The 27478-nt window shown below is 36.9% G+C and overlaps 1 protein-coding gene across 1 annotated transcript in view; it reads left to right on the forward strand.

The window, feature by feature from the left end:
- Nucleotides 1–27478, forward strand: part of LOC107733414 (kelch-like protein 29) — a 148695-nt gene that overhangs the window by 57653 nt on the left and 63564 nt on the right. The window contains exons 7-9 of the mRNA XM_016545019.1: nucleotides 2883–3021; nucleotides 11603–11799; nucleotides 16180–16439. Coding sequence (XP_016400505.1) covers nucleotides 2883–3021; nucleotides 11603–11799; nucleotides 16180–16439 — 596 coding nt within the window. The remainder of the gene's footprint in view (nucleotides 1–2882; nucleotides 3022–11602; nucleotides 11800–16179; nucleotides 16440–27478) is intronic.

Consider the following 27478-nt stretch of genomic DNA (forward strand, 5'->3'; position numbering starts at 1 on the left):
AATATGGTTCATCAAAGGTGTGCAAAAAAGTATGTACAGTTTTTTTTTTTTTATCCAAAAATGTATTACAGAAGGAAATAAATTAAAGTTATTAATATATACAAAAATATACATGGATCTGCCGATGTACAGGTTAAAAAATACAAACATAATCCAAAAGTCTCCAATTCTCACCAAAGCTCACCATCATCATCATCATATTTTTTTCACTCTGCCACTTTTTCTTTTCTTTGAGTATTGGTTTTGAAATAGTATATGTATGACTGCACAGTAAACATTTAAACAAAGTCACAACCTTAGACAAAACTAAGAAACAGCATGTGACAATGAATGGGAAGATACAACACAACCAGAGCTACAAACACAAAACTAAAGATGGCATATTTTGCTGGCATTTGTGTTTTTCTCTGTGATGGTGTGCGATGATGCCCAATCTTAGTCCCTTCAGAATAAAAGTCCTGTCTCAGTCTGTGATACACGTCATGCACCATTTTTCAAGAGAAGCACATATAAAGCTGCTCCGAACAAAAGAGAAGCTTTAAGGGCTTCCTGCTGCTTTCTGACTAAATTAAAGCTTCATGGTTTATCATCTGAAAATCAAGAAATCAATACATTACTTCAGTTTTATATGTTTACAGTTGTACTATAAGAATTACGCTTAAGCTTACAGTCCTTAACATTTTTACATCAGTTCTACAGTTTGAAATCTGTTTGTTATTATTATCTCACCTCATCTATGAATGTCTCTCTGTGAAACATCAGAATGAATCTCTGCAGGTCTGTCTGAATTCTGACAAACTAGAAAACACAAACACAAACATCTGATAATGTTAATGCAGTTCATAGTGGATAAATGTTAAAGTTCAGGATCAGGATCAATCAAGAAATCACGGCTCCTATTAGGGCCTTTCGCACCGCTTTAGTTCCAGAACTAAATGTACAGTACTAAAGTACTGGGATGATTTTGCGCGAACTATTTCCCAGTACTATTTAAAGGGTTGCATTCGCACCGACAGTGTGTACTAGGAAGTGATGTAAGCCGGTCGACAGCGACGTCATTTGTGCGCGGCGTTCAACAACGAAAACAAAGAAAAACAACATTAACAACAGGAGGCTGGAGGACGCTGTGATCGGAGCTGTGTTTTTGTTGTGTCTCGCGGGTTTCACAATAATGGACATGGAATGTCGACGTATACGTAAAGCGATTGAAAGAACGGAAAGGAGGACTAAGAATCTCCAACGACAACTGGCAGTGCTACATTTGCTACAAGTGCCTGCACTTCAGCGTCCGTCCATCTATCGCTGTTCTCCATACTTGCGAAATAAGTTGACACAATGTTTACAGTATGTTTACACGGCGTTTTAAATCATGGCGGGTGAGGGCGTTTTCGTATGCGTTTGGCCAATCAATGTCTACTTATGTCACGATTAGTACCAGTTGTGCTGGTTAGACCCTGCTCCGGAGTAGGAGCTAATTTGGTTCTCGAAAAAGGCAGTCCGGTACTAAAATCGCACCCAGTTCCGGTGGTGCGAAAACGCCAAAAAGTGGGTAGTTCCACAATTAGTTCTGGTACTATGAAAAGGTTCCCGCGGTGCGAAAGGCCCTATAGTTGATTAATAAATGCATTTGATGTCTGATGTTTTCTCCTGAATATATACACAAATCAAGCTTGAGTGTGCATGGTTACATAATTCCTAATATTTTCTGGGAGTGAGCAGTTATTCTGTTTTGCAGTCAGTTTCCATGGGATCAGCGACTTTATTAATTTATTTTATTAATATTAATTTATTTTATTAATATTTATTTTCATGTATTTTAAATCTATTTTTATTCTTTCTTATTTATTTATTTAATGACAACATTGATTTTGGATATGTATCATTTTTAGACTCAGAGCTCATGGTAAGTCTATTTAGACAGGTGTATGCGTTACAATTAAAAATGTAGTTTATAGAGTTATAACAAATTACTAAAGAATACAAATATAGCTTAAAACTTAGGACCAATTATGCCCCTTTTTACAATATGCAAGTCTCAGGTGTCCCCAGAATGTGTCTGTGAAGTTTCAACTCAAAATACCCCACAGATGTTTTATTATAGCATGTCAAATATGCCTTTATTTGGGTGTGAGCAAAAACACGCTGTTGTTGTGTGTGTACCTTTAAATGCAAATGAGCTCGTTTTTTTTTTTGGAAAGAGGGCGGAGAGGGGGACAGTGTGATACATATAATGAATAATATAATAATAATAAAAATTATACACATTACACACACATAGTTTTCTTTTTTTCTATATATAAATATATGCATATTTAAAATTTTTTTTAATATATATATATATGTGTGTGTGTGTGTGTGTGTGTGTATAAAAACAAAGCCTATCTTTAGTAATAATAATAGTAACAACACTAATAATAAATAATAAATTACATAAAGAATGTGAATGAAACTTTTATTTCCAGAACCCGTCTGTAGCGTTCCATTGTTTGTGAAAGGAAGAGTTCACCCTAAAATGAAATGTCTGAAATGAACAGAAAGAAGGGTTTGGAATGACATGATGGTGAGTAAATAATGACAGCATTTTCATTTTTGGCTGAAGTATTCCTTGAAATCAGAGCTGTAGACATCATACTGATGAAGCTGAGCGTTTGCTTCGTGGAATCCTAATGAAACGAGAGCGCTGACCTCTGCCCTTCACTTCTGTTGTTGTTTTTCCTTCATGCTTGATGGTTTTATTCCTCCATTCCAGCCTTTTACTTGCACAAATAATTCCCTGTTTTTCTTCGAGTAATGATTGATTTTGTTTTTGTCATCATATGCTGTGTGCTTGGATCTCAGAAGGTCCGAAAATCACTGTTTCTCTTCTTTCTCTTGTTCTACAGAAATGTTGAAGGAATTGAACCAGCAGCGGCGAGAGAAAGAGTTTACAGACCTGAAAATAATTGTTGAAGGCAAAGAGTTTGAAGTCCATCAAAATGTTCTAGCTTCCTGCAGCTTGTATTTCAAGGACATGGTGAAAAGGTTTGCTTTCCTCCCGTCCTTGATCTGTTCTGTTCTTTTCGTAGGGTGCATTTGTGTCGCCTCCTTTTCCCTCCCCGTCTCTTGCAGGTCCGAAGACATCGGTTCCCGTCACAGGGCCAGTAGCCATTCTGTCTGTCCCACTGACGAATGTATTTCACTGCTTAAAAAGGTCAAGGCGTCGACCGATCTGACCGTTTCATCTCCATTCACTAAGTGTGCCGGTTTGCATTTTAATGGGTGAAGAAGTTCCATGACTGGGGGTTTTGGTTTTAAATGCTTTGTAAATGTCAAAACAAATGAAAGGCAGATTTTAGGGATGCATTTGGCATATTGGATCAGTGCTGCACTCGGCTGTCTGTGTCAAGTGCTTCGACGGGATGCTCTAGTCGTCCCACTTCACCTTTTACCTGCTGTGACTCGCTCCGTATCTCGGCGGAAATTCACACGCCGCTTTGAGCGCGCCGTCGAGATTAAGGGAGCTGCGCAGATCTCGTTTATGCTTGGGAAAATTCTGTTTCTTGCCGACTTTGCTGTCTCGTATCGATGCTGATCTCAGCAGTAGGGTGTCCCGGAGCCGTAAGACTGACTGGATGTTGTTTACAAGCAAAAACTGATACTGAATCATGTTTACAGGCAAAGAAATGCACAAGCCCAGAATCTGTTGTACAAGTATCAGGTGCCCTTCTGGTGAACCTGCGAGGCGAATTTTGTCACACATTTACTGCAAATTTGTATTTTTACATGCAAATTAGCTTTGCGGCAAACTGTTTGCAGTAACTTTGTGCGGAAGCAAACCTTTAAAACTTAAAATGTTTATTTGCATATGATACTTTTGATTGGTGCCTGACTTTTGTTAGCTAGCAGAAAGAAATAGTGGAAAAATGAACATAAAATCAAAAGAATGGAAAAAGATAGTTTGTAAAGGTTTTTCATTTTGGATCCTGTCTGTATTATAGGTCATGTCTAATTTTTAAAATTGTATTATTTAGTTTTAACATTTACATTTTTTTTTTTGCCTTGACGTTATAGTCAGAATTATGGAAGCCCGTTTCCGCCACTGAATAAAAAAAGGTAATTGCGACTTTTTATCTCACAATTCTGACTTTTTTTCACAGAATTGCGAGATATAAACTCACAATTGCGAGCTATAAAGTCAGAATTGCGAGATATAAAGTCACAACTGCGAGCTATAAAGTCAGAATTGCGAGATATAAAGTCACAGTTGCGAGCTATAAAGTCAGAATTGCGAGATATAAAGTCACAATTGCGAGCTATAAGCGACTTTATGTCTCGCAATTATGACTTTTTAACTCGCAATTGCGAGTTTATATCACGCAATTCTGAAAAAAAAAGTCAGAATTGTGAGATAAAAAGTCGCAATTACCTCTTTTATTTTTTATTCTGTGGCGGAAACGGACTTCCATACAGAATAGTATGAAATAATAGTCAGAAACATTTAAGTGGTGAAATTTATTGAATTTTTGCGTGCTTTTTTGTTGAGTATTATTTTGTTGAGTAGACTTTTATGGCTCATATGATGTAGTAAGAACATGGAAGAAAAAAAAAAACTAATTAATTTTATTTAGAGGAATTTGGTTCTGATTATTATGACCAAAAAAATGAAATTATGATGCTTGGAAATATTAATATAAAAAAATGTTTGTAAAAGTCTTTTAATTTGAATTATTCTGTATAATAGAGCATATCAAATTTTTTACAATGTGCTTTTCAGAGCTAGGTATTTTTTCATGTTGTTAAAAGTATTTTAATCCTGTAAAGCCGGAAATATTAAAAAAAGTCTGAAAAATGAAAGTTTATTGAATTTTTCAACAAAATATATATATATTTTTTTGCATTTTTGTTGAGTATCATATTAGATCCATCAGGATTTTATTTCTCATATAGTCTGATATAGTGATAATATAGAAGAAAAACAGCTCAATTTTATTCAGAGACTTAAAAAAAAAAAGTACAGGTACAGATGCTGAAAATTTTATGTACAAAAAAGATTAAATTCAATCAGTTGAGGTCTTTATAACAGTATAACAGATAATTACATGAAAAGTCATCACTCTATATCCCCAGTAATATGTCTTAAGTCTTATATATGTCTTGTATGTCTTAGTAAGATGAGATTGAAATGATCCAAACATATGCAATGAGAACTTAGTGCAACGGTTTTGGTCATGTTGACCATTTAAAAGCCTTAGAATTGTGTGCATCAAATAATGATACAGGAGGCTTTACAGGGTTAATGTGTTGTTGAATGAAAGTGCACAATAATACAACTGATTGCACGCATGTGTTGTTCATCTAGCCCTCTCAGCCTCGTTTTAGTCACATCAAATTAAACACAAACCAGGGCGTTGAACTCGGGGAACAAACAGATTTCAGTTGGCTTGGCATGTGAAATCGCTGTAATGCTTTCATATTTCCGTCTGATATATATTGTGATGCATCCACTCCAGATTGTGCCTGGGAATCTCGGCCGGTTGATTGTGAATTTAGTCCGGATCTCAAGAGCGGCAGCGATGAAAACTGCATTAGGAGCAAGAACTCAGAAGTTGTTCTCAGTGAAGCACAAAATGTGCTGATGCACCTCGCAAAACGATTTGAGTTCCAGTGCCTCTGGAAGCACAGAAACTAGGTTCTCTGGATGGGGAATTTCACACTCTCATTGATGTCTAGATTTTTCTTCTTTCAAACGCAGAGGAAACTAGCATTTCTGTAAAAACCTATTGAGCTACCAAGGCAGCATCCTAACTGATCTGGTGCACATCAGCACATGGGACTCACAAAATGATTAGAATTAAATGAATAACAGTTCATGATTCACAAAAATGTATTCATGCATTTATACTTTATGCATTATATATTTATTAATGCACATGTATTTATTTTGACTTCAGTTTTTTATTTTGCGTCAGCGCATACATTTATTTTGGTTCTTTTTTTTCATTTCTGCATTTATTTATTTATAAAATAGTTTATGTTTATAACATTATGCATTTATGCAATTTTAAATGTATTTGTTTATTTATACATTAATTTACATATTTATTCATTTGTGCTTGTATTTATGGATTGATGCATTTATGCATATGTTTATTTTTTTGTATTTATGCATTTCTGCTTTTTATATTTATGCATTTATGAATTTATTTAGGCACATCTGTTTATTTATTTATGGACTTATGAATTTATATGTGCATTTATAGTTTTATTTATGCACAAGCGCATTTATGCATTAATTTATTTGCATTCATTGCAATTTTGAATTTGTTTATGATGCATTTGAACAGACAGTGCAATCCAGTTCAACTTCATAGAGTTCAACTGGAAAGTTCAATCTGATATTTATGTGCATTTATGTACATAGAACTGTCTATCAGCTGAAAATTCACGCTACATACTAAACTGTTCAAAAAACACTCTTGCATTATTAATTTCTCATGCATTTTCTAGTGGGAAAAATGTGAGTGGTCTTACACTATTTCAACATGATTATTTGCTTGTTTACACTTCAGACATGCTTAATAAAAATTGACTTCAGTCTTTGAACTTTAAGGGAAAAGAAGGCCTATATGATGAATGTCAAATATGAACGAAACATTGATCTTGAAAACGATCCATGCATTGGGCTGTAATCTAAGTTTAATATCGGAGATGTCAGGCGGCCCTTTAATGAGCGAATCAGGCTGTCGTTATCAGAGTGCCCGTCATTTATATCATTCAAACGGACCGTGTTTATCTAATCGTCTATAAAGAACACCTGCTGTATTTGTCGTTCTCAGAGAAAACGTGCATTAAAAAGTGATTCATCCATTTAGCAAATCATGCACTAAGTGGATCTGCGTTTGGATGTAATATATAGCCATTAACGCCGCCTCGTTTGCATCGATACAAGGCAGCGCCGCTTATGAGTTTCACAATATCTCCAGAGATTCAGCCTGTCTGCTGGATTTTATTGAATATTTGTGCTTTGTTTCAGGCAGTGCATCCATCAGGTTGCCACTTGCTGAGTGTTTTCACGTATATATTAGCATAGACACTGCGTTATTAGTCTGAGACGGATAGCTGGCGTTGAAGAGCCCACTTTAGTTTGACAACTCTTGATTTGTTTTGTTCCATTAAAATGGACACTTAACGCAGAAGTTCTAGTGGTTTGATAACCACTTGTAATTTTTTGTGGCTTTCTTTTGATCCTCTTAGCTTTTTTATGTCTGGAAGACGCAATATAGGCATAAGCTGAAGTGTAATTTTTTAAAGAAATATTGGGGAGTTAATATAGTCCATTGTTTGGAGAGTATAATCATAATTATCATGATGAACAATTATAAATGTTCACATTTATTTATGAATTTATGCCCATGCATTTATTTTGATTTAATTTGTAGTTTTGCTTATGCATTCATTTGATTACATTTGTATTTCTTTATGCATTGATGTAATTATTTCTAGAATATTTATTTGTAGAATTATATATGAATTTATTTATTTACACATTCATTTGTTTATGCATTTATTTGGGCGTTTATTTATGCATATATGCTTTTTTGTATGTATGCATAAACTTGTTTTCCACTGGTTCAGTTGGTCTAGATTGATAGTTTAACAGGAGTTTTTATTTATTTATTTAAATTGCAATGCATTCTGGGATCTCTATAAAGAGTACATGTGAAGCTGCCTGAGAATATATCCAAAAGTAGGCGTTTTAGGAACCAGCATCATCATTCAAATATTATGCACCCTTTCATTCTTAAAAGTCTTTTTCCCCCCTTTGAGTGCCATACTGTCGTCACTGTATGGTCCCAGTCTACTCAATATAATAGTCATAGTCCGTGGACGAAAGATTTTGATAACCATATAGATTTTTTTTTTCAGGCCAGACGTGTGATCATATTTGAGAATAAAATTATGGCCCGAAAGCTCTTTTCTGAGCAGCAGTGTTTATGGAAATACTGCAAATGTGAGCGTGATCTCAGGGACAGAGAGGGGGCTCTTTTTCTTTCCCACCTCTTAATGGTCAACTACTTTTTTGCCTTTTCTTTCTTAATATTTCTCCTCCTCCACTTACACCTGACAGCAATAAACTTTGCATTTTTGTTTTTCTTTTCAGGAGTAACATTTCTTGATTTTTCAGCCACCGCCAGAGACACCCACCTCACCTCATACTCTGCCTTTTGCCTCCTCCAAGTCCAAGCTCTTATAACGACTAATGTCACCGTTCGTACGCAGGCCGTGTTGAACTCTATTTTGGCAGGTGTTTGAAAGTAAATCCACGTCCCAGTCATGGAATGGTCCCTTTCCCTGTAGGATGGCTGCTGGTTCCCTGTGGCAGAACTGATTTTCTACCCCCTCCTTTCCTTCCCTGCTTACATTACACTGTCTGTCTGTATGTCTGCCACATGTAGCATGCATTTGTCTGTGCATATTTAGTAAATATCTAGAATTTGAAAGAAATAGCTCACCCAAAAATGAAAAATGGACAATTTGCTCACCCTAGGGTCGTCCAAGATGTAGATGAGTTAGTTTCTTCATCAGATTTGGAGAAATGTAGCATTACATCACTTGCTCAGCAATGGATGCTCTGCAGTGAATGGGTGCCGTCAGAATGAGAGTCCAAACAGCTGATAAAAACATCACAATAGTCCACAAGTAATCCACACATCACTCCAGTCCATCAGTTAACGTCTTGAGAAGACAAAAGCTGTGTGTTTGTAAGAAACAAATCCATCATTAAGGTTTTTTTAACTTTAAACTGTTGCTTCCATCTAAAGACCGAAGTCCTCCATCCATAATATTGCTTTCTCCAATGAAAAAGTCATCTGGTTTAAATCAGGAGAGAAATCTGCACGGATCAAGCACTGTTTATGAGGGAAAACAGTCCAAAACGGCTCTAAACAAATATGTTGGGTGAATTTTAATGTGAGAGGAGAACAGGAGACAGACTTTTCCACTGGAGGAAGCTTTATTATGGATTACGGATTTACAGTGTATTTTGGCCAGAAGCAACGGTTTAAAGTTAAAACGTCTTAGGGTGTATTTACACCAGGAAAGTCCGATAGTTCGCTTGCTTTGGTCCGGACCAAATACAATGTGGATTTTTTTTTTTTTTTGGTGTGGTTCCCTTTCACACTGCCCTTTTTGCAAGTGAACCAGAAATTGTAAACAAAACCACATGTGTGCTAAGGTCATCCATTCATTGGTTCATCCTTTGAACTGTACCGGAGTTCATTTGGAACCGGACTGAGACCACCTCTTCAGTTGGGTCTCGGTACGGTTGTTTGGTCCGCACCTGAGTGTGATTGCTGTATTCACACCTGCCCAAAACATCCGCACCAAGGGGGGAAACGAACTTGAGTTCGATTCAATCGAACCAAACAAGACAGGTGTGAATACACCCTTAATGATGGATTTGTTTCTTACAAAAACGCAGCTTTTGGCTTCACAAGACATAGATTGATGGACCGGACTGGAGTGGTGTGGATTACTTGTGGATTATCGGGATGTTTTTATCAGCTGACGGCACCCATTCACTGCATTGGTGTGCAAGTGATAGAATGCTACATTTCTCCAAATCTGATGAAGAAACAAACTCATCTACATCTTGGATGGCCTGAGGGTGAGCACATTTTCATTTTTGGGTGAACTATTCCTTTAAACACATGTTGTGATTTGTTTAAAGGGGAAATGTCATTTGTTATGCTAAAATACTTTATCTCAGTTTTGGTGTAGCATGAAATTGCACCCATTTTACTCTACTTTATATGATGCATTTTAAAACACAACTCGATCAGGCAAAAGTGTTTTTGTCCTCCTGAAACACGTGCAAACACCCTAAACATGTTCTTGTTTCAAAGCAGATTTTTTTTTCTCTTCACAATTTAATTTGCTGTTGATAGTGACTCAGAAATTACACACTTCACCTTTATTGCATGTGTCTTGAGTAGAATAGGAAGCAGAAGAGAGGTTATCATCATTATTATTATTTCCACCTCACTGCCATGTCTAACTGCTTGTTGGACGTGGTCGTCCATTAATGGAACATCATTATGAGCTTTTGTTTCTCCAGACACCTTTGTCTTTTTGCAGCGTCCCTGATAATTAAGGTTTATAGGTTTAGTGTCTTAAAAGTAAAGACATGCACTCAAACAATGGCAAAAACCAAAGCCGCGGTGCATCCGTCTGCCAATCAGCCCTCAGCAGATACGCAGCTCATCTCAGCAGCCAGGCAATCTGCACTCTCCATATGCCTTTAAATATGTATTATGCATGAAAATGCATAGCAGCTCACTCAAGTTTTCCCTCAAGCGCTGCTGTAGAGAAACTCACAGGCTTGACTTTGAGTCACACTCGCTGAACAGCTTTAGTGGATGCTCTTCCAAATGAGTCCATCTCGCTTTGCGCTGCTTGATAGGTTTTTAATTGTTTCTTAAAGGAGTAGTTCACTCAAAAACAAACTATTGTTTAATCAGCCTCACGTCGTTCAGTATGCTGTGTTTTTTTCTGTGTAAAATTATTGTAAAATCTTTATGCGGTCATGTAGTAGTGACCCTGTCAAACTCCAAAAAAGACCATAAGAAACGCCTTAAAATAGTCCATACAACTATATTCAGGTCTTCTGAAGCAGTGTTATTTCAGTGTTATTTATTAACTATTATAGTGTTTATAAATATTTCGAATTAGCTTTAATGTTTACATTTTCAGTTTTCATTTTAATTTTGAGTTTTTAGCAACTTGAACTAAAATTAAAATGAAAACTTAACAACTTTTTGTTGTGTTTTTGTCTTTTTTTAGTATTTTTATTTGGTTTTAAATACATTTTATTATTATTTTTTTTATTTGAGTACTTCAACTTTATTTTTTAACATTGTATAACATATTTTTTTAGTTGCCAAGGCAGCATTTCTATTTTTTTAAAATAAAAATAATAATTATAATTTTTTTATTTAATATTTTCATCTAATATTTATATTTCAGCGTTATTTCAGTTTACAAAAATGATTTTAGTTTTAGTTGTAGTTAATAATAGCAACACTGTTCTGAAGTCATATGATAGAATTGTGTGAGGAACAGACCAAAAGTTAAATTATACACTGAAAATAAAATAAAATTTTAATCAATATTTTGAATTAGCTTTTCTTTTTCTTTTTTCAGTTTTCATTTTAATTTTAGTTTACACTTTTTGTAGCTTAAACTAAAATTAAAATGAAAAAGAATAAAATAAAAATGTTTTTTTGTTTTTTTTTTAGGTTTAATTAATTTTTATTTAATTTTAGTCCTAATTTTATTTCAGTTAGTTGCTAAGGCAGCGTTTCTAATTTTTGTTTTCTGTTTAAGTTGTAAATTTTTTTCATCTAATATGTGTATTTTATTTCAGCTTTATTTCAGTTAATGAAAGCAATTTTTAGTAGTTGTAGTTTTAGGTAACAACAGTAACAACACTGTTCTGAAGTCTATAGATATTTGTGAGAGGAACAGACAAAAAGTGCATTTGTTATACACTGAAAATTCACCCCCCCTTCACTTCTACAAGCTGCACAAGCTGCAGGTTTAACCTTCTTCATACTGTGTCCAGGTTATCGGGAGAGAACAGAAACGGTGAGAAGATGCAGCTGACAATGAGCAACATCAGTTCAGATGTTCTGGAGCTTCTCCTTGAGTTTGTTTACACCGGCTCCCTCATTATCGACTCGGCCAATGCTAAGACCCTACTGGAGGTGGCCAACAAGTTCCAGTTCAACACTTTCTGCAAAGTCTGTGTCTCCTTCCTTGGTAAGAACCGGACAGATAAAATTTTTTCCCAGACATTTCACCAAAATCGTGCAACTAATTCCGTCGCTAAATTGCATGCATTTAATACAACACTGTATGCATTAGTTTCATTTTCAGACAAATTGCTTAGAAAAGCTTTTCCCATCATGTCTGGTCAAAGAGAGAATTAAAAAACAGTCATGCAAAACTGCTTTTGGTGCAAGTAACCTTGAGTAACATTGTAAGAGGACCTCAGGAAAGAAATGCTGCAGTAAATGCAGAACATGACTGTAGTTCTCAATCTCTCGTGGACAAATTATGGTAATAGGCTTTCTAATGAGTTTGTTTTTGTAGGTACTCTAAAAACTTGGAGTAATTTACTGGAACTTCATGGTGAAGCCGTGAGGGAATACGCTCATTATTCATTCTGTCCACGTCTCACTCTCTCTTTTTAGATTCTGTTTCCCCTTTCAGAGCTGGAGGCTTGTGTTATGTTGATTGACACATGAGCACAACACACACGCACACACACACACACACACACACGCTCTGCCGTGGACTGAAGTAAATTAGAAAAACAGTTGCTCATTACAGAAGTCGTAATGACTCGCGCGCTGGTTGTGAATCAGACATTTTGACGGTTGATATGCGGTAATTTCTAGTAATCTGAATACTTGTTGTAATATTTTAGTCAGATATTGCACCAGGAGCCAGACTCGGAGGAGTCAATCCATACATATTTTAGCATGTAGATCCTGACGGCGGCTCGGCACCATTCAGAACTGAATTGAGAATGTAGTTTACATGTCAATTAAGCTGCACAATTTAAATTCAGATGCTTGCAGGATGCTGGATTATGATTTGAATTTGAACTGGAAATTGAAATAGAATGAATGAATTCATGCTGTTTGAGTAGTTTGTATTTGTGGTTTTAAAATTATGCTTTTCAGCATGAATGACCCATAAATGTTGCTCTGTGTGTGTGTGAATAGATATTAATTATTTATTAATTGTATACAGTGGGTACGGAAAGTATTCAGACCCCCTTAAATTTTTCACTCTTTGTTATATTGCAGCCATTTGCTAAAATCATTTAAGTTAATTTTTTTTCCTCATTAATGTCATATTTATTATTCATTAATTTATTAATATGATTTTTCAAAGTATTTATATTTAAATATATTTTTTAATGATTTATTATGCCTGTGTATGTGTATGTATGTGTGTATATATATATATATATATATATATGAATTGATTGGAGTTTTTTTATTTATTTTATATTTTAAATATATATATATTACACCTCTTTTTTTGTTTATTTATATAAATATTTAGTTTTTCTTTTTCTTTCTTCACTGAGCCTCTTGTTTATATTATGAATGCGTAAATAAGAATAATTACACATTATAAGTCAGTTAATGATAACACAAAAAAGAATTGAAACTGAAAAGAATTGAAATGCACAAAAAATTATTTTAAAAAATCATGTTCTAATTGTAGTTTCCGTTTGTAGTTTGCATAGAAATGTTACTTTTCAACATGAATAACACCATAAACATACGTCGCAAAATATGATATATTTACATAAAAAATTGTTGCTATTTAAAATGTTTGAACTACCATCCATCCATCCATATTTAGAACATTTACATATATAAAATGTATTTATACATTTATTATGTTGTATGTATTTATTTTCATTATTTTTACACCTGTGCAACATTTATATTTCATACACAACATTATAATTCATTAGTGATTTTTGGTTGTATAATGCGGTTGTCACTCTTATAAATAATTGAACCGCACTTCGACTAACTAGTGACAAAATGACTATATATTTGACAGCACTTAACTGAATTGAGTAATCGAAATTTGCTGTTGATAAGGTAGGTGCAAGGAATGTGAATTATGAGTTTAGCTTCAGAATCAAAAAGTGGAAGTCGGTGGCATTGACAGCTCTAGTTTGTGCTCCTCTTCCCATGAACCCCTGGGATCTGGAGCTTATTAATCTATCAACACCTCAACACCTATGAAATGACATTCTCTCCTGTAGGGATCCGCTGGAGTGCTCCATCTACTTCACTATACAAAAGTTAGAAATGAAAAGTCGAAATGTGCAAGACTGACTTGAGACGCTCTTGTTAGCGTGACCGCTTCAGATAAGTGATGTATGGCACTTGAATGCGTATGAAAAGTGAACGCTCTGCAAAAGAGATTCTTCTTCAAGGTTTCATCAGCGGGAAAGAGTTTTGAGTTCTTGCAGTCAAGATGGTGCATTGAAATATTTGGTAATAGAAATCGAAGCCATTTACGCTTTCATAAGCGCATGTGCTTTCATTACACGTAATTGTGTTTTGAGTGCTGGGAGATGTGTTGTATGAGAGGAGTTTTCTTTACGCCTTTATCCAGAGCTCGTCATATACTGTATGCTTGATTTAATGCAGAAAGAATAATGCTCACCCTGCAATTTCACCCACTTAAAGTCCACAATTATTTACTTTTGTAGGTAATGCAGCCTTTCTAAAATGTTTGTAAATTAATAGTAATGCAAATTTCACAATAATATGAAATAATGATATGTTGAGAAATTAAATGCACAATTTATACCATCACACCGTTATCCAATAAAACTTGACAATGCATTGCATAAAGTAAAATGCATTATATATGCATTTAATGTTTTAATAATAAGTTCACTTTTGAGTGTTAGCATGTCATACAATATATGATATATTTATATGATTGATATTAAAAACTAGTTTTTAAAATGCTACTTACAGAAAGTTAGTTAACACACACACACACACACTCACACACACACACACACACACAATATAATATTTATTTATTATTTATATTTATTTATTTTCATGCATTCAGCAGACGCTTTTATCCATTTTATTTCACATTTCAGTTCTTGACCCATAACTTACTGCTTACATGATAATATTATAATAGGATGATATTATTTATTTATATGTTTTATTATATTTTAACCATGACAACTCTCTGAAGATTTTAACATGGTGATGGATATGACAATGTTAATGTATTTGGTCTTGGCGGAATAGATCTGCTTCGCTGCTGCTGCTGAATTGCTGCTGGTTATTGCTGTAGTTGTAGATTATTGCTGCTGCTGCTGAATTGCTGGTATGTGTGGAGAGCATTCACTCAGTATCGTTATCTCATTTGCGTTGGAACTCTTCATATATATGTGTATGTATGTATGTATGTATGTATGTAGGTAGGTAGGTAGGTAGGTAGGTAGATAGATAGATAGATAGATGGATAGAAAAATAACCCATAGCAGATCTATACAGGTGGAGCTGGGAAAGGTGGAGGGTTTCAGAGAAACTATGAAAGCGCGCTGCAGGAATCTCAAGTGAATGCTAGCCAACCATATAAATGCAAGGCAGTAAGCTCATTGGCTGCATATGCAGCATGAACCAATCAGCTTAGATGGATAGATGGATGTATAGATGGATAGATGGATGTATAGATAGATGTATGTATGTATATATGTGTGTGTGTGTTAACATAATATAACATCATTCATCATTCAAAATGTATCATTCATCCAACATATTTAAAACATATATGTTATATATCTGAAAATGTTTATTTCTGATATTATTTTGTATTTATAAAAATCATTTATTTATATCATTTAACGTTTATTGTAGATAAAAATATCTATTTTGCATTTATTAACAATTTAAAAAATGGCACTTAAGAGTATATATAACCTCAGTGAGTAATTTTATAAATAAACATTTTCATAATAATAAAATATAATAAATGCTAGCCAACCATATAAATGCAAGGCAGTAAGCTCATTGGCTGCATATGCAGCATGAACCAATCAGCTTGTGCCAAGTCGTTTAACTCTCTGAATATCATCAGGTACGTTAACAACCCGTCAGCCTGCGCCATCTAGAGTTTCATGACTAAACTATATATTTATTCTATTTGTTTTATTATTATTCCTGTGTAATGTTTATTTACAAAAACTATGTGTATTTACAACATCTTTATTTATTTATTTTTTATTTGTTATGATTGAAGTAAAAAGGATAGTATATGGGTTTAATGTTGACTTGAAGCCAAAAGTTCTGTTCTTATGAAGTAAGTGCAGATTTAGTAGTGGTTTGTTTGTTGACCTTCCATGCAGTAGAAAAGTTCTGTGTCTGTCTGGACGAATCAAAGTCCCCGGTGAGCCTCGTGCCCAATCGATTCCCATGCTTGGGTCTTTTTCCCACTAGCTGCTTGAGATATTACACTCGCCTTTTCCACAGCAACACACTTGGATAAATTAAATCTTCCCAACACCGCTCATTGTTAGTGTGTTCGGGGTTAATTTCCCAGCTCATGTGTGTATATGTGCGTCTCTCGCAGAGAAACAGCTGACGGCCGCTAACTGTCTGGGCGTGTTGGCCATGGCCGAGGCGATGCAGTGCACCGAACTCCACAACATGGCAAAGGCCTTCGCCCTGCAGAACTTCCCCGACGTGGCCGGTCAGGACGAGATCCTCAACATTTCCAAAGAAGACCTGGTTAGTTACATGTCCAACGACAGCCTGAACACGAAAGCAGAGGAGCTGGTCTATGAGACGGTCATCAAATGGATTAAAAAGGACCCCAGCAGCCGAGTGCAGGTAGGAGAGCAGAGCTAATCATGCTGGTTTGGTTGGTGGTCATGTATAAATACACTAGAGCTGCTCCATATTGATTCTGGAGATCTGGTTTCTTGCATAATGTCCCTCGATAGAGAAGTTGTTCATCAAATGCAGTCCATGGGAATTTGAATGCAGCTACTTTCTCCTAAAGTTTTGGACCTTGTTTTGTGGCCTTTATTTTTTTTTTAAACAAAGCCAATTTATCAATGATAAGTTTATCACATCCAGTCTTCTATGTATTGTTTGTTTACTGCGGACAGTCTGAGTAGTTTGGACATATCTAGTAGAGAAGTACAGTACTGTGCAAAAGTTTGATGGTCATTATATTATATTGTATTAAATGTGACCCTGGACCACAAAAGCAGTCATAAGTCACACAGGTATATTTGTAGCAATAGCCAACAATACATTGTATGGGTCAAAATGATATGGGTTTTAATATCCTAATGACCAAAAATCATTAGGATATTAAGTAAAGATCCATATTCCATGAAGATATTTTGTAAATTTCCTACCATAAATATATCAAAACTTATTTATTGATTAGTAATATGCATTGCTAAGAATTCATTTGGACAACTTTAAAAGTGCGATTTTCTCAATATTTAGATTTTTTTTTTTTTTGCACCCTCGGATTCCAGATTTTCAAATAGTTGTATCTCAGCCAAATATTGTCCTATCCTAACAAACCATACATCAATGGAATTCAGCTTTCAGATGATGTATAAATCTCTTTTTATTTATTTTTTTACAGTCTCTTATGCTTTTATTCAGCAAAGATGTATTATATTTAGCAAAAGAAAAAATGCTGTTCTTTTGAACTTTCCGTTCATCAAAGATAAATAAAATAAAATGTAATAAAAAAATATTCAGCAGCGCAACTGTTTCTAACATTAATAATCAGAAATGTTTCTGATTTCTGGGGGGGGGGCATCTTTGCTGCCTGTTTGACAGAATTGCGAGATTAAATCACTGGTTTGCGTAGCAAGTAATCAATTTCAGGAAATGTGCTTCTTCCTGAGAAAGGTCTTTTTTCACTTTGAGGTGCAGTAGACTTTACTGATGTTCGTATCTGTGTGAGCATTCAGAGCGGGTCTGAAAAGAGTCCTGGTAATACGGCAGATGAAACATTCATGATGCGGTGCTCACGCCGAGCGTGTGAGGAGATTACCATCCTGAGAACGTGCCGTCATTTCCTTATGTTAAATCTACTAAAAGCCACTCGATTACACACTCTTCTGTAGAACAAAGGAGAGAAACGGACTGCACAGGAGGCGTATCATCCCGTTCCAGCTGGACATCAGAGCTGCACGGCTGTGTAAAACCAAATGCAGGCCAAGATGTTACTTCTCTTTACAAACGGTTAATGTATTTTTTTGTTAAAAGTAGTTTTAGGCCAGTAATCACCAAAAATCTGTTTCAGACCACCATGGCTCTTTTCCAAAAACCTAGTGAGCATTTAAAGGATTACTTGTGTTCCTGACGTGAAGTTTGTGCCAAAAGGTAAAATAATTAAATAAATAATTAAATATGGAAGCTTTTTCCCACAATGAAATAATAAAAACTTGATACTTGAGATACTTTGTATCTCAAAATTCAGATTTTTTTTATTCTTAGTTTATATCTCACATTTCTAAGAAAAAAGTTTGAATTACAAGATATAAACTTGATATTCTAAAAAGAAATGTCTGAATTGTGAGATATAAACTGATTTTATTAAAAGGAATTGTAGGGAAAAAGTCAAGCACCTTTTTTTTATCCTGTGACAGAAACTATGCTGTGACAAACTATTGTAGGATATAAACTCAAAATATAAAGAAAAAAAAAATTTACAAATCAGAATTGCAATAGTTAAACCTGCAATTACGAGTTCATATCTTGCACATGTGAGATTTAAAGTCAAAATTTAGAAATAAACAAATTGTGGGGTATAAAGTAAACTTGCAGTTGTGAGAAACAAGTGTTTTTTGCTAGTTTCAGCCAGACGCAGTTGTCATTTTCACGTACTGCGCCACGTTGTTTAAATAGCAAATGCATTTGCGCCCATTTGTGCGCCCATGGGCGTGCTGGTCTGAAAACGAGGTGTGTTCAGGCGCATTGTTGGCATGTTGCTATTTTGAGGCAACTGAAATAGACTGCGCCATTGACCAACAAAAACCTGGTCTAAAGTCAATGGCGCAGTAGTTTTTTTGTTATTTAAAGAGCACACACAGGGACGCACAGCATCACACAAACATGCCAAATATAAAAAATTAAAGGATTGCAATGTAAAAGATTATTATTAACAACTGACCTAGGTAATTTGTCGGACTCGTGTATTAAACCTGTTCTTCTTACAGATTCTGGTACTAATAATGACATCGTGGATTTAGTGCCGGTTATGGTAAGTGAGGAGAAAGATGAAATCTATCCTGGAGATTCTGTTCTTCAGGCTCGGTTACAAAATTCTGAAGCGTTGAGTTCTTTGGACGACCGGCTTAACCATCTATCGGATGCACAGCGTATTGACCTGATTAATTTAATTTTTGAGTATGTGTCACTGTTTCCTGATGCTCCTACTTGTACAAGCATGATAAGCACTGGAGAGGTTGTGTTGGATGTGAAGTTGTTTCAACACTTGATCAAACAAATTAGAAGTAAAATTACTCCCCTGGTCAGACTGAATAATTTTTGGTATTCCAAATACAGAAATAAACTGAGTTAGTGCTTTTAAAACCAACTTCGCTGTTACTGAACATAACGGGTATGCCGCTGAATATCTAGTTACCTGGCACATGACTGTGAGCAAATACTCATTACCTGCTTTTGACCGGGGCAACGGCCCAACACAGTCCACAATAAGATGCTCAAACGGTTGGCTAATAGCTAGAATAGGATAAAGAGGAGCAGGTTTCAGAGACTGATTTGGCTTTCCCGTAAGTTGACAGGTATGACAGGATTTAATGTACTTCGACACGTCACGCTTCAATTTTGCCCAAAAGAAATGTTTCAGGAGTAACTTGTACGTCTTTTTCACCCCCATATGGCCAGATGTATTATGTGTGGTCTGTAACACAAGTTGACTGAGAGACAGTGGTATTACAATCTGTACAACAGGATCACCAATTGCAAACTCTCCATGCGGAACCCACTTTCGAACCAACAACCCTTCCTCCAGGTAATACCCAGAAGAAAGATTGTAAATTGTCTCATAAGGGACCATTCGACCAAACAACTCAACAAGAGTAGAATCAGCTTTTTGTTCCCTTATCAAATCATCTCGTGACACAGACAAAACGGACGGAATTTCTAGAGTTTTACTCACCACTTTTTTAAAATCAGGCTTATCAACTGGTGTTTTACTCATAGATCGAGTTATCACACACGACGGCAATGCATTTAAAGAGTTTATCACTATCTGATTTAAAGGCCATCGGAGAGGATGTAACCACTAACTGTGGTAAATCATCTCGCCAAACTCGTTCACCAACCAAGTCATTTCCTAAGTTTACCTGTACTCCTTCCACAGGCAAACCGGAACGTACAGCAACTTCCACTTCTCCCTGAATCAAATCAGATTGTAAAACAAGTTTATGAAGCGGAACAGACATAACATTTAAACCAATGCCCTTAATCAGTACATTACTTCCAGTATAGGAATCAGTGGAAAAAGGCAACACAGACTCCAAAACAAAGGTTTCTGATGATCCTGTATCCCGAAGGATTTAACAGGTACATCCTTTGCAGAATTAACCAATCTGACAGTACCTTCTGTAACAAAGGGAGTAAACGCTGAAAAAACAGACGTGCAACTTTTCTGACCATCATGTGATGTCTGGGCATTTACGGTCAAAGCAACAGGTTTTGCAGGGGAAAAATTTTTAGACTTCACTTTCAACATGTCTTTTGTTTTTAACAATGGACATTCATTCTTCCAATGACCAAACACATGACAATAATTACACGTATTTGCTCTCTCTTTTTCCCCACCAGAGGCATGTTGTCCGCCAAGTGGATCACGTGACAATTTGGCAGAGTTCTTTTTGAAGATTTTCTACATATGTTTTAGAACCAAAAGAGGTCTTATGAATCAGAAAGAAGTCATCAGCCATAACAGCTGCCTCATATGCAGTGACCGGTTTACGTTCACTTACATAAGTTGCTATACGATCTGAAACTGAGTTTTTAAATTGTTCAAGCACCATCAACTCTTTTAAATCGTCCAGTGTTTTTACATCAGAAGCTACACACCAGCGATTAAAATAAAGTGAGAGATCGCGTACAAACTCAGCATGCGTTTGTTTTTCACTTTTCTTCCAATGCCTACATTTTTGTCTATAGGCCTCTGGAACCAGTTCATAGCTTCTCAACACTGCAGCCTTAACCGCCTGATAATCAGCTGCATCCTCTACACTAAGAGAAGAATACGCCTCTTGGGCTCTACCTGTAAAAACAGATTGCACCATAAGCGTGCGCTCCTCATCTGGCCAATCTCGTGCATCCGCAACACGTTCGAAAAGTAAAAAGAAACGCTCAACATCTTTTTCATCAAATTTAGGAATCAACTTCATATTACCCACCAGATCAAATTTACAAAAAGCCAAATTACGCTCCCCTCCACCATTAACAGCAAGCCTACCATCCCTTATTAAATCCAACCGATAGCGTTCTAGTTCAAGCTGTTGTTGCTGTAACTGGACTTTAGACAACTCGATGCGATTTTGCGCTTCTAACATTTTTCCTTTCATCTCAGCCTGAATTACAAACAATTGTTTTTGTTGTTCAAACGTTAGGGGAGACATTGTAGACGTCACATTAACAAAAGCTGAAGCATCTTCTGCAATTTGAAACTCTAAACGCTGCGTTCAGTTAACTCTGTCTTTATTAAGGTTTTAATGTTGTCTTTTAAACGTTTATCTTGGGTAACCAAATTAATTTTATAGTGGCCTGCAAGTTCTACTAGTTGATCTTTAGTCAAATCATTTAACAAATCTTCAGACGGAGCACTAACAAATTCTTCCACCTTTGAGGCCATTGTGAAAGACAAAAAGTATGGCTACTTTTCCAAAAAAAACTTGGTGTAGAAATTAGATAAGCAATTCCCTCTAACTAAATTTCAAAACTATCTAAACTCATCCCTAATCTTCGTACAGTTACTTGCAGCGGGTTTTTATACACTGTAAACCAGCGTTTGAAATAGCGACCGATTAACGAGTCACCATTACAAAACACGGACGTGTTCCCGAGACAACTGCTCTAACTGCTTTCACCATACAAACAAAACAAACTAAAATAAAAAAAGATCGGAGCATCCCGTTAAGGATACTCCGCTAAACCTAAACAGGGAAAGGCATATCCAACACTAAACCCAGCCTCAAATATATAAATAGTAGCCAATACTTACCAAAGACGAACTCCTGCTAAGCAACCAAAAAAAAAACAACAACAAAAAAACCAACCACAGCCTCCAAAAGTTTATCAAAACAAGTGTCTAAGTTTAAGGACGAGCCCCCACGTTTGTCACGACCGGCTCAAAGCCGTAACAAATGAAAGGAGGACATGCGGTTGGTAAGGTTGCAGCAAATTATTTATTAACAAAAGAAAGGAAAAAGAACTGCCATTTCTGTCTGACACAGATGTTATCGAGTCAGACAGAACAAGTCTCACAACTCATAACAGAATCCAAATTAACATTCCAAAAACAAACACAAAGCAATCGGGAGCAAACCAGGCCCTCTCCACACCAACAAAGCCACAACTCTTATAGCAGGAAGAACAGGTGGACATCGTTCTCCTGATGAGTCTCCTAGACACACCCACTGGCCGGCCGTAGCAGGACGAGCAGGAGACTCATCACAGAATAAGGAGAAACAAGCATTACTGTCGCCTGGAGCTCCGGTGTGCCTTCCCGCTGGTGTCTCCGCTCCTGGCTTTTATGGCCAGCGGGAACGATCTCCAGGTGCGCCACTCATCACGCACAGGTATTGTGCTTCTGTGATCAGTGTGGCAGCGGCGTTTCCAGGGCGACGCTGATCTGGAACCGGGATACTCGCCACACATGCTATTCATTTAGAGTTTTATTTTACCTTTTTGGCCTTTGCAGTTGGACTACCGCACGAGCAGCTCCGTTTCATCTCTGGAGACGTGTTCTGTCTTTGCGTTTGCAAATTCCGCCATGTAAATAGCAAATCCGCCATGGCACGAGCGCAACTGGCTCTTAAAGGGAATGGGAGATGACACTCTGATTGGTTTATTGCATGTTATGCCCAAAACACACCTATTACTCATTAAGAGAATAGGGACAACCCTCTTAGACCATGCGCTGGGCGCGCCGACTGTTTTTCCCGTCGTTAAACTAGCAAAAGTGGATTTGGACATGCCCTAAGTGCACCTGCGCCGTGCGCTTTAGACCATGCGCTTAGATCATTAAAATGGGGTTTTTAAATTAAAGTTTGATGAACAGGAGGTTTTCTCTGGTGTTGTAGCGCTCACTGGTTTCTGTCGGTTAAGAGGCACACATTACGCAAGCACACCGCTAAAGGGTATATTTTAAGTTTAAAACAGACAGCAGTAGATGACAGCATATGCTATGCGAATTAAGATTAGCATTGGTTGCATGATTTAAATGTCAGGAGATGAAGCGGTGTTTTTAGCAGTTTGTTGTGTCAGAAAATGTGTATGGATGTGCAGTGTTTAGGCCCGTTCACACCAAGAACGATAACTATAAAGATAACTATATTAGTGTCCACACCAGCGGACGATATCGTCTGTTTATTCTCAGCGCATGCTTGTCTACCTCTTTAAATTCTCAAGGTCGTGACAGCAGGATTGATTATGATTGGCTGTCAATATTTTTATCGTTCTTCATCTAGAAAAAATTGTTCTGAAATTGATTCCAATGATATTGTTTCTCTGTGCCTTTATTGTTATAGCTGTGGTGTGGACTCTGCTATTCTTTAATAATGAGAACGATTTTTACAACTATATCTTTATCGTTACCTTTATAGTTATCGTTCCTGCTGTGAACAGGCCTTTAGGGGTCTTTATTTTAAAACGAGCTGGTCAAGCAACAAGAGATTCATTATTTAAAGGGGTCATATGATGCGATTTCAATTTTTCCTTTCTCTTTGGAGTGTTACAAGCTCTTGGTGCATAAAGAAGATCTGTAAAGTTGCAAAGACTAAAGTCTCAAATCCAAAGAGATATTCTTTATAAAAGTTAAGAATTAGTCAGGATACTCAAGCAATTTATTTAGAGCAAATACCAACTAACAGGCAACTAACAACAAAATGTACGGTGAATACTAGGGTTGCAAAAAGGTGGAAAATGTCCAGTAAATTTAGGAAACATTACAGAAATTTTGGAAACTTTCCAGGATTTTTTGGAATCTTCCAGGGATTTTTGGAAAGTTTCCAGAAATTTACCAGAAATGTTCCACCCCTTTGCAACCCTAGTGAATACCAGATATATTCATATTTAATATAAATGTTAATCTACACTCCGTACCTCATAATGACAAAGTGAACAACATTTACAACATACTCACTACTTAGTTGAAGCACCTTTGGCAGCAATTACAGCCTCGAGTCTTTTTGGGTATGACGCAACAAGCTTTGCACACCTGGATTGAGGGATTTACTGACATTCTTCTTTGCAAATCCTCTCAAGCTCGGTCAGGTTGTATGGGGACTGTCGGTGCACAGCCATTTTCAGGTCTTTCTAGAGATGTTCGATAGGGATCAAGTCAGGGCTCTGGCTGGGCCACTCTAGGACATTCACAGAGTTGTCCCTAAGCCACTCCTGTGTTGCCTTGGCTGTGTGCTTAGGGTCACTGTCATGTTGGAAGGTGAACCTTCGGCCCAGTCTGAGGTCCAGAGCGCTGTGGAACAGGTTTTCATTGAGGATATCTCTGTACTTTGCTCCATTCAGCTTTCCCTCAACCCTAACCAGTCTCCCAGTCCCTGGCACTGGAAAACAACCCCACAGCATGAGGCTGCTACCAGAACACTTTACTTTTGGGATGTTACTCTGCAGGTGATGAGCAGAGCTGTCTCAGTTTGGCTGGTCGACCAGTTCTGGGAAGAGTCCTGGTTATGCCAAACTTCTTCCATTTGAGAATTATGGAAGCCACTGTGCTCTTGGGAATCTTCAGTGCAGCAGCATTTTTTTTGTAGCCTTCCCCAGATCTGTGCCTCGATACAGTCCTGTCTCTGAGCTCTGCAGGCAGTTCCTTTGACCTCATGGCTTGGTTTTCACTCTGATATGCATTGTCAGCTGTGAGGCCTTTTATAGAGAGATGTGTGCCTTTCCAAATCATGTCCAATCAATTTAATTTACCACAGGTGGACTAAAATCAAGGTGTAGAAACATCTCAGCAATGATCAAGAGAAATGGGAAGCACCTGAGCTAAATTTAAAGTGTTGTTGCAAAGGGTCTGAATACTTATGTAAATGGGATATTTCAGTTTTGTCTTTTTAATAAATTTACAGACATTTCTAAAATTCTGTTTTCACTTTGTCATATTCAGTTTATTATTTTATCCACTATATGATGAGAGTTCTGCACAGTAGGACAGATCACAGCTTTATTAAAGGTTTGTCGCGTGTATCCGGCAGCTCTCGTTCCGGTCTGGCCTGTGTGCTGACTCTGGTTTACCGTGAAATGCAATTGCTGAGTGTTGCGACGGAGGCTGTTTTCCCAGGTCATTTTTCACCATGAGCCGCAGACTCGTGCTTTATCTCAGCACACAGGCATCATTAGAGATGACGCTGTCCGGCTGCAGTGCCGCGCCGGGATACACATCTCTCCGTATATTCCACAGAGAGAAAAGTGTTTCTTGGACATGCTTAATCGGTCTTCTTTTCAGCGCGGCGACACTCCCCATCCATCAAACGCTGCTCACAGTGGCTGCTCGTCAGTCTGCCGTCCCGCGCAGGATTCTGCTCTCTGTCTCCCCTCCTGTTATCTAATATATTTTTAATGCATGACTGTCTTTGTGTGTATGTAGCTCTCTCTCACTTCTCTTTCTGTGTTTCTTTATCAAACTGCTGTGCCAGAAACACAAGCAAGAAATCTCCCTGAATTTTCACTTTCTATTAGCATCTGTACTCAGATTCGCTCAGAGAGCCGCTTGGCTTCGTGATTTATGGCTCTGGTAGAGAAATGTTATATTTACAAGCAGCAAAATAAACATCGCAAATTTGATTTCAGCATGTTACGGCCTGCCTTGGGGATGACTGTTTATTATATGTCTGGAGGAAAATGTAAAGAGCACAGCGAGCGTGTCTGGCCATGAAATGAAATATTAGAGCGATTATTGTCATGTCAGGAGGCATTTCGGGGGGAGGTGATGGGTTTTTGCCAGTTGTTTGTTTTTGGTTTGTTTCTGTCTTTTCTGATTGTCTTTGCCTTGATGGAGTCTAGTGGAAACAGACTTCTGACTTTCATCATACTGTAAAATCTGGACAGGACGAGACAGAAACATTGATGCATGAAATGTCCAATCCCCAAATTAGTTGTGCGTGCACATGCTGCTTAAAGATAGGTATGTCTTTTATATATATATATATATATATTTTTTTTTTAAAATCAACATAATTTATAAATTAGATTTGTTATTATATTAGATATATATGCATTTACATTTATTAACATTAACATAATTTATAAATTAGATTTGTTTAGATATATCGTGTTATACTGCATTATTATAATTATATGTAAACGTATAAACAAGGCTATACAGTGTCATATAGTGTATATACAGTCACATAAAGATATAAACAACAGTTTTCCTTTTGTCAAAGATGAAACAAAAGCACTGTTGCTGCCAGAAAAGCATTAATACGCCTATTTGTTCCTGTCCTTTGGAAGTCCCTGAGCGTGACGAGCAGCTTTGGGTTGAAGTTAGCAAACTGACCTGAGAAGTGATGGAGCTCTAGACAGCGCGAAGATGCCACTTACTTTCTTCACCAACTCTTCTTGCCTTGTCAATCCAGGATGAGTTAACATTTGAGGCTTCAGAGTGTGTATGATTCCCTGAGTGCGGAGTTGCCCTCCTGTGTTGTCAGTTGTATTCAGAGAATGGACAGATGGCCTTGTGCCCGTACCTCTGGTCGACTGAGACTAGCTTTACTGTTTTTTTCCCCCGCTCTGGCTTAGCCTCTGATAAGCCTTTAGCCCAGGCTACGTGAGACCGGAGGCTCTCTCAGTTCTTAATACTCACGTAGTTGATGCTGCAGCACCTTCATCCTGGGAACGAATGCATTAGGGAATCCCGAGAAGAACAGAAGGCAACAGGTTTTCCATACTTTGGTGAAGCTGCAATATGGACAGCTGACCTCGTCTGGCAAAATATTCACGGAAAAGTACGACAAAATTGTCTAACTGTGAGACTTGAATCTTGGAACGCATTGTCCACTTTGGCAGGGAAGACCTAGATAAGGCATATGCATGGATAATGACATTTTGAAGGACACATAAGAAGAAGACGAAAATGCCAAATGTTTTGCCAGCACCCCCAATCAACATAAGCATCTCCAAATTGACTGTGTCACATCATTATGGACAGAAAGACACAATGTCTCTTTGGCCGGTTTCCCCTCCCCCACACTGCTAATGAGGCCAAAGTCCTGTGAAAACAATGTGGCCCTTTAACAGAAAAAGATGTGCTCTGCTCAGCAGCAGAATTTCAAAGTGAATGAATTAGTGGAGCAGAAGTGGCATATTTAATCACTGCCTGCTGTCTGGGATGGAAATGAACAATGTCTCTGTGGATCTCCCTTCCCTCCCTGCATATGTGTTGATAAATAGTGTAAAATCAAGTATGACCGTTACATGATCAACAGTAGGGTTATTATTGTTAACTATATATATCACAAAGGTTTTTTTTGTTGTGATAATTGAAATAAAACTGAAATAAATGAAAATATAAATACTAGATGAAAAACGAAACAAAAATGAGAAATGTCGCCCTGGCAACTAAACGTTTAAGTACTAAAATACTAAAATTAGTACTACTAAACTAAAAATAAATAGAT

This window comes from Sinocyclocheilus rhinocerous, unplaced genomic scaffold (genome assembly GCF_001515625.1).
Source record: "Sinocyclocheilus rhinocerous isolate Xijiao unplaced genomic scaffold, SAMN03320098_v1.1 scaffold853, whole genome shotgun sequence".
Classification (NCBI taxonomy): domain Eukaryota; kingdom Metazoa; phylum Chordata; class Actinopteri; order Cypriniformes; family Cyprinidae; genus Sinocyclocheilus; species Sinocyclocheilus rhinocerous.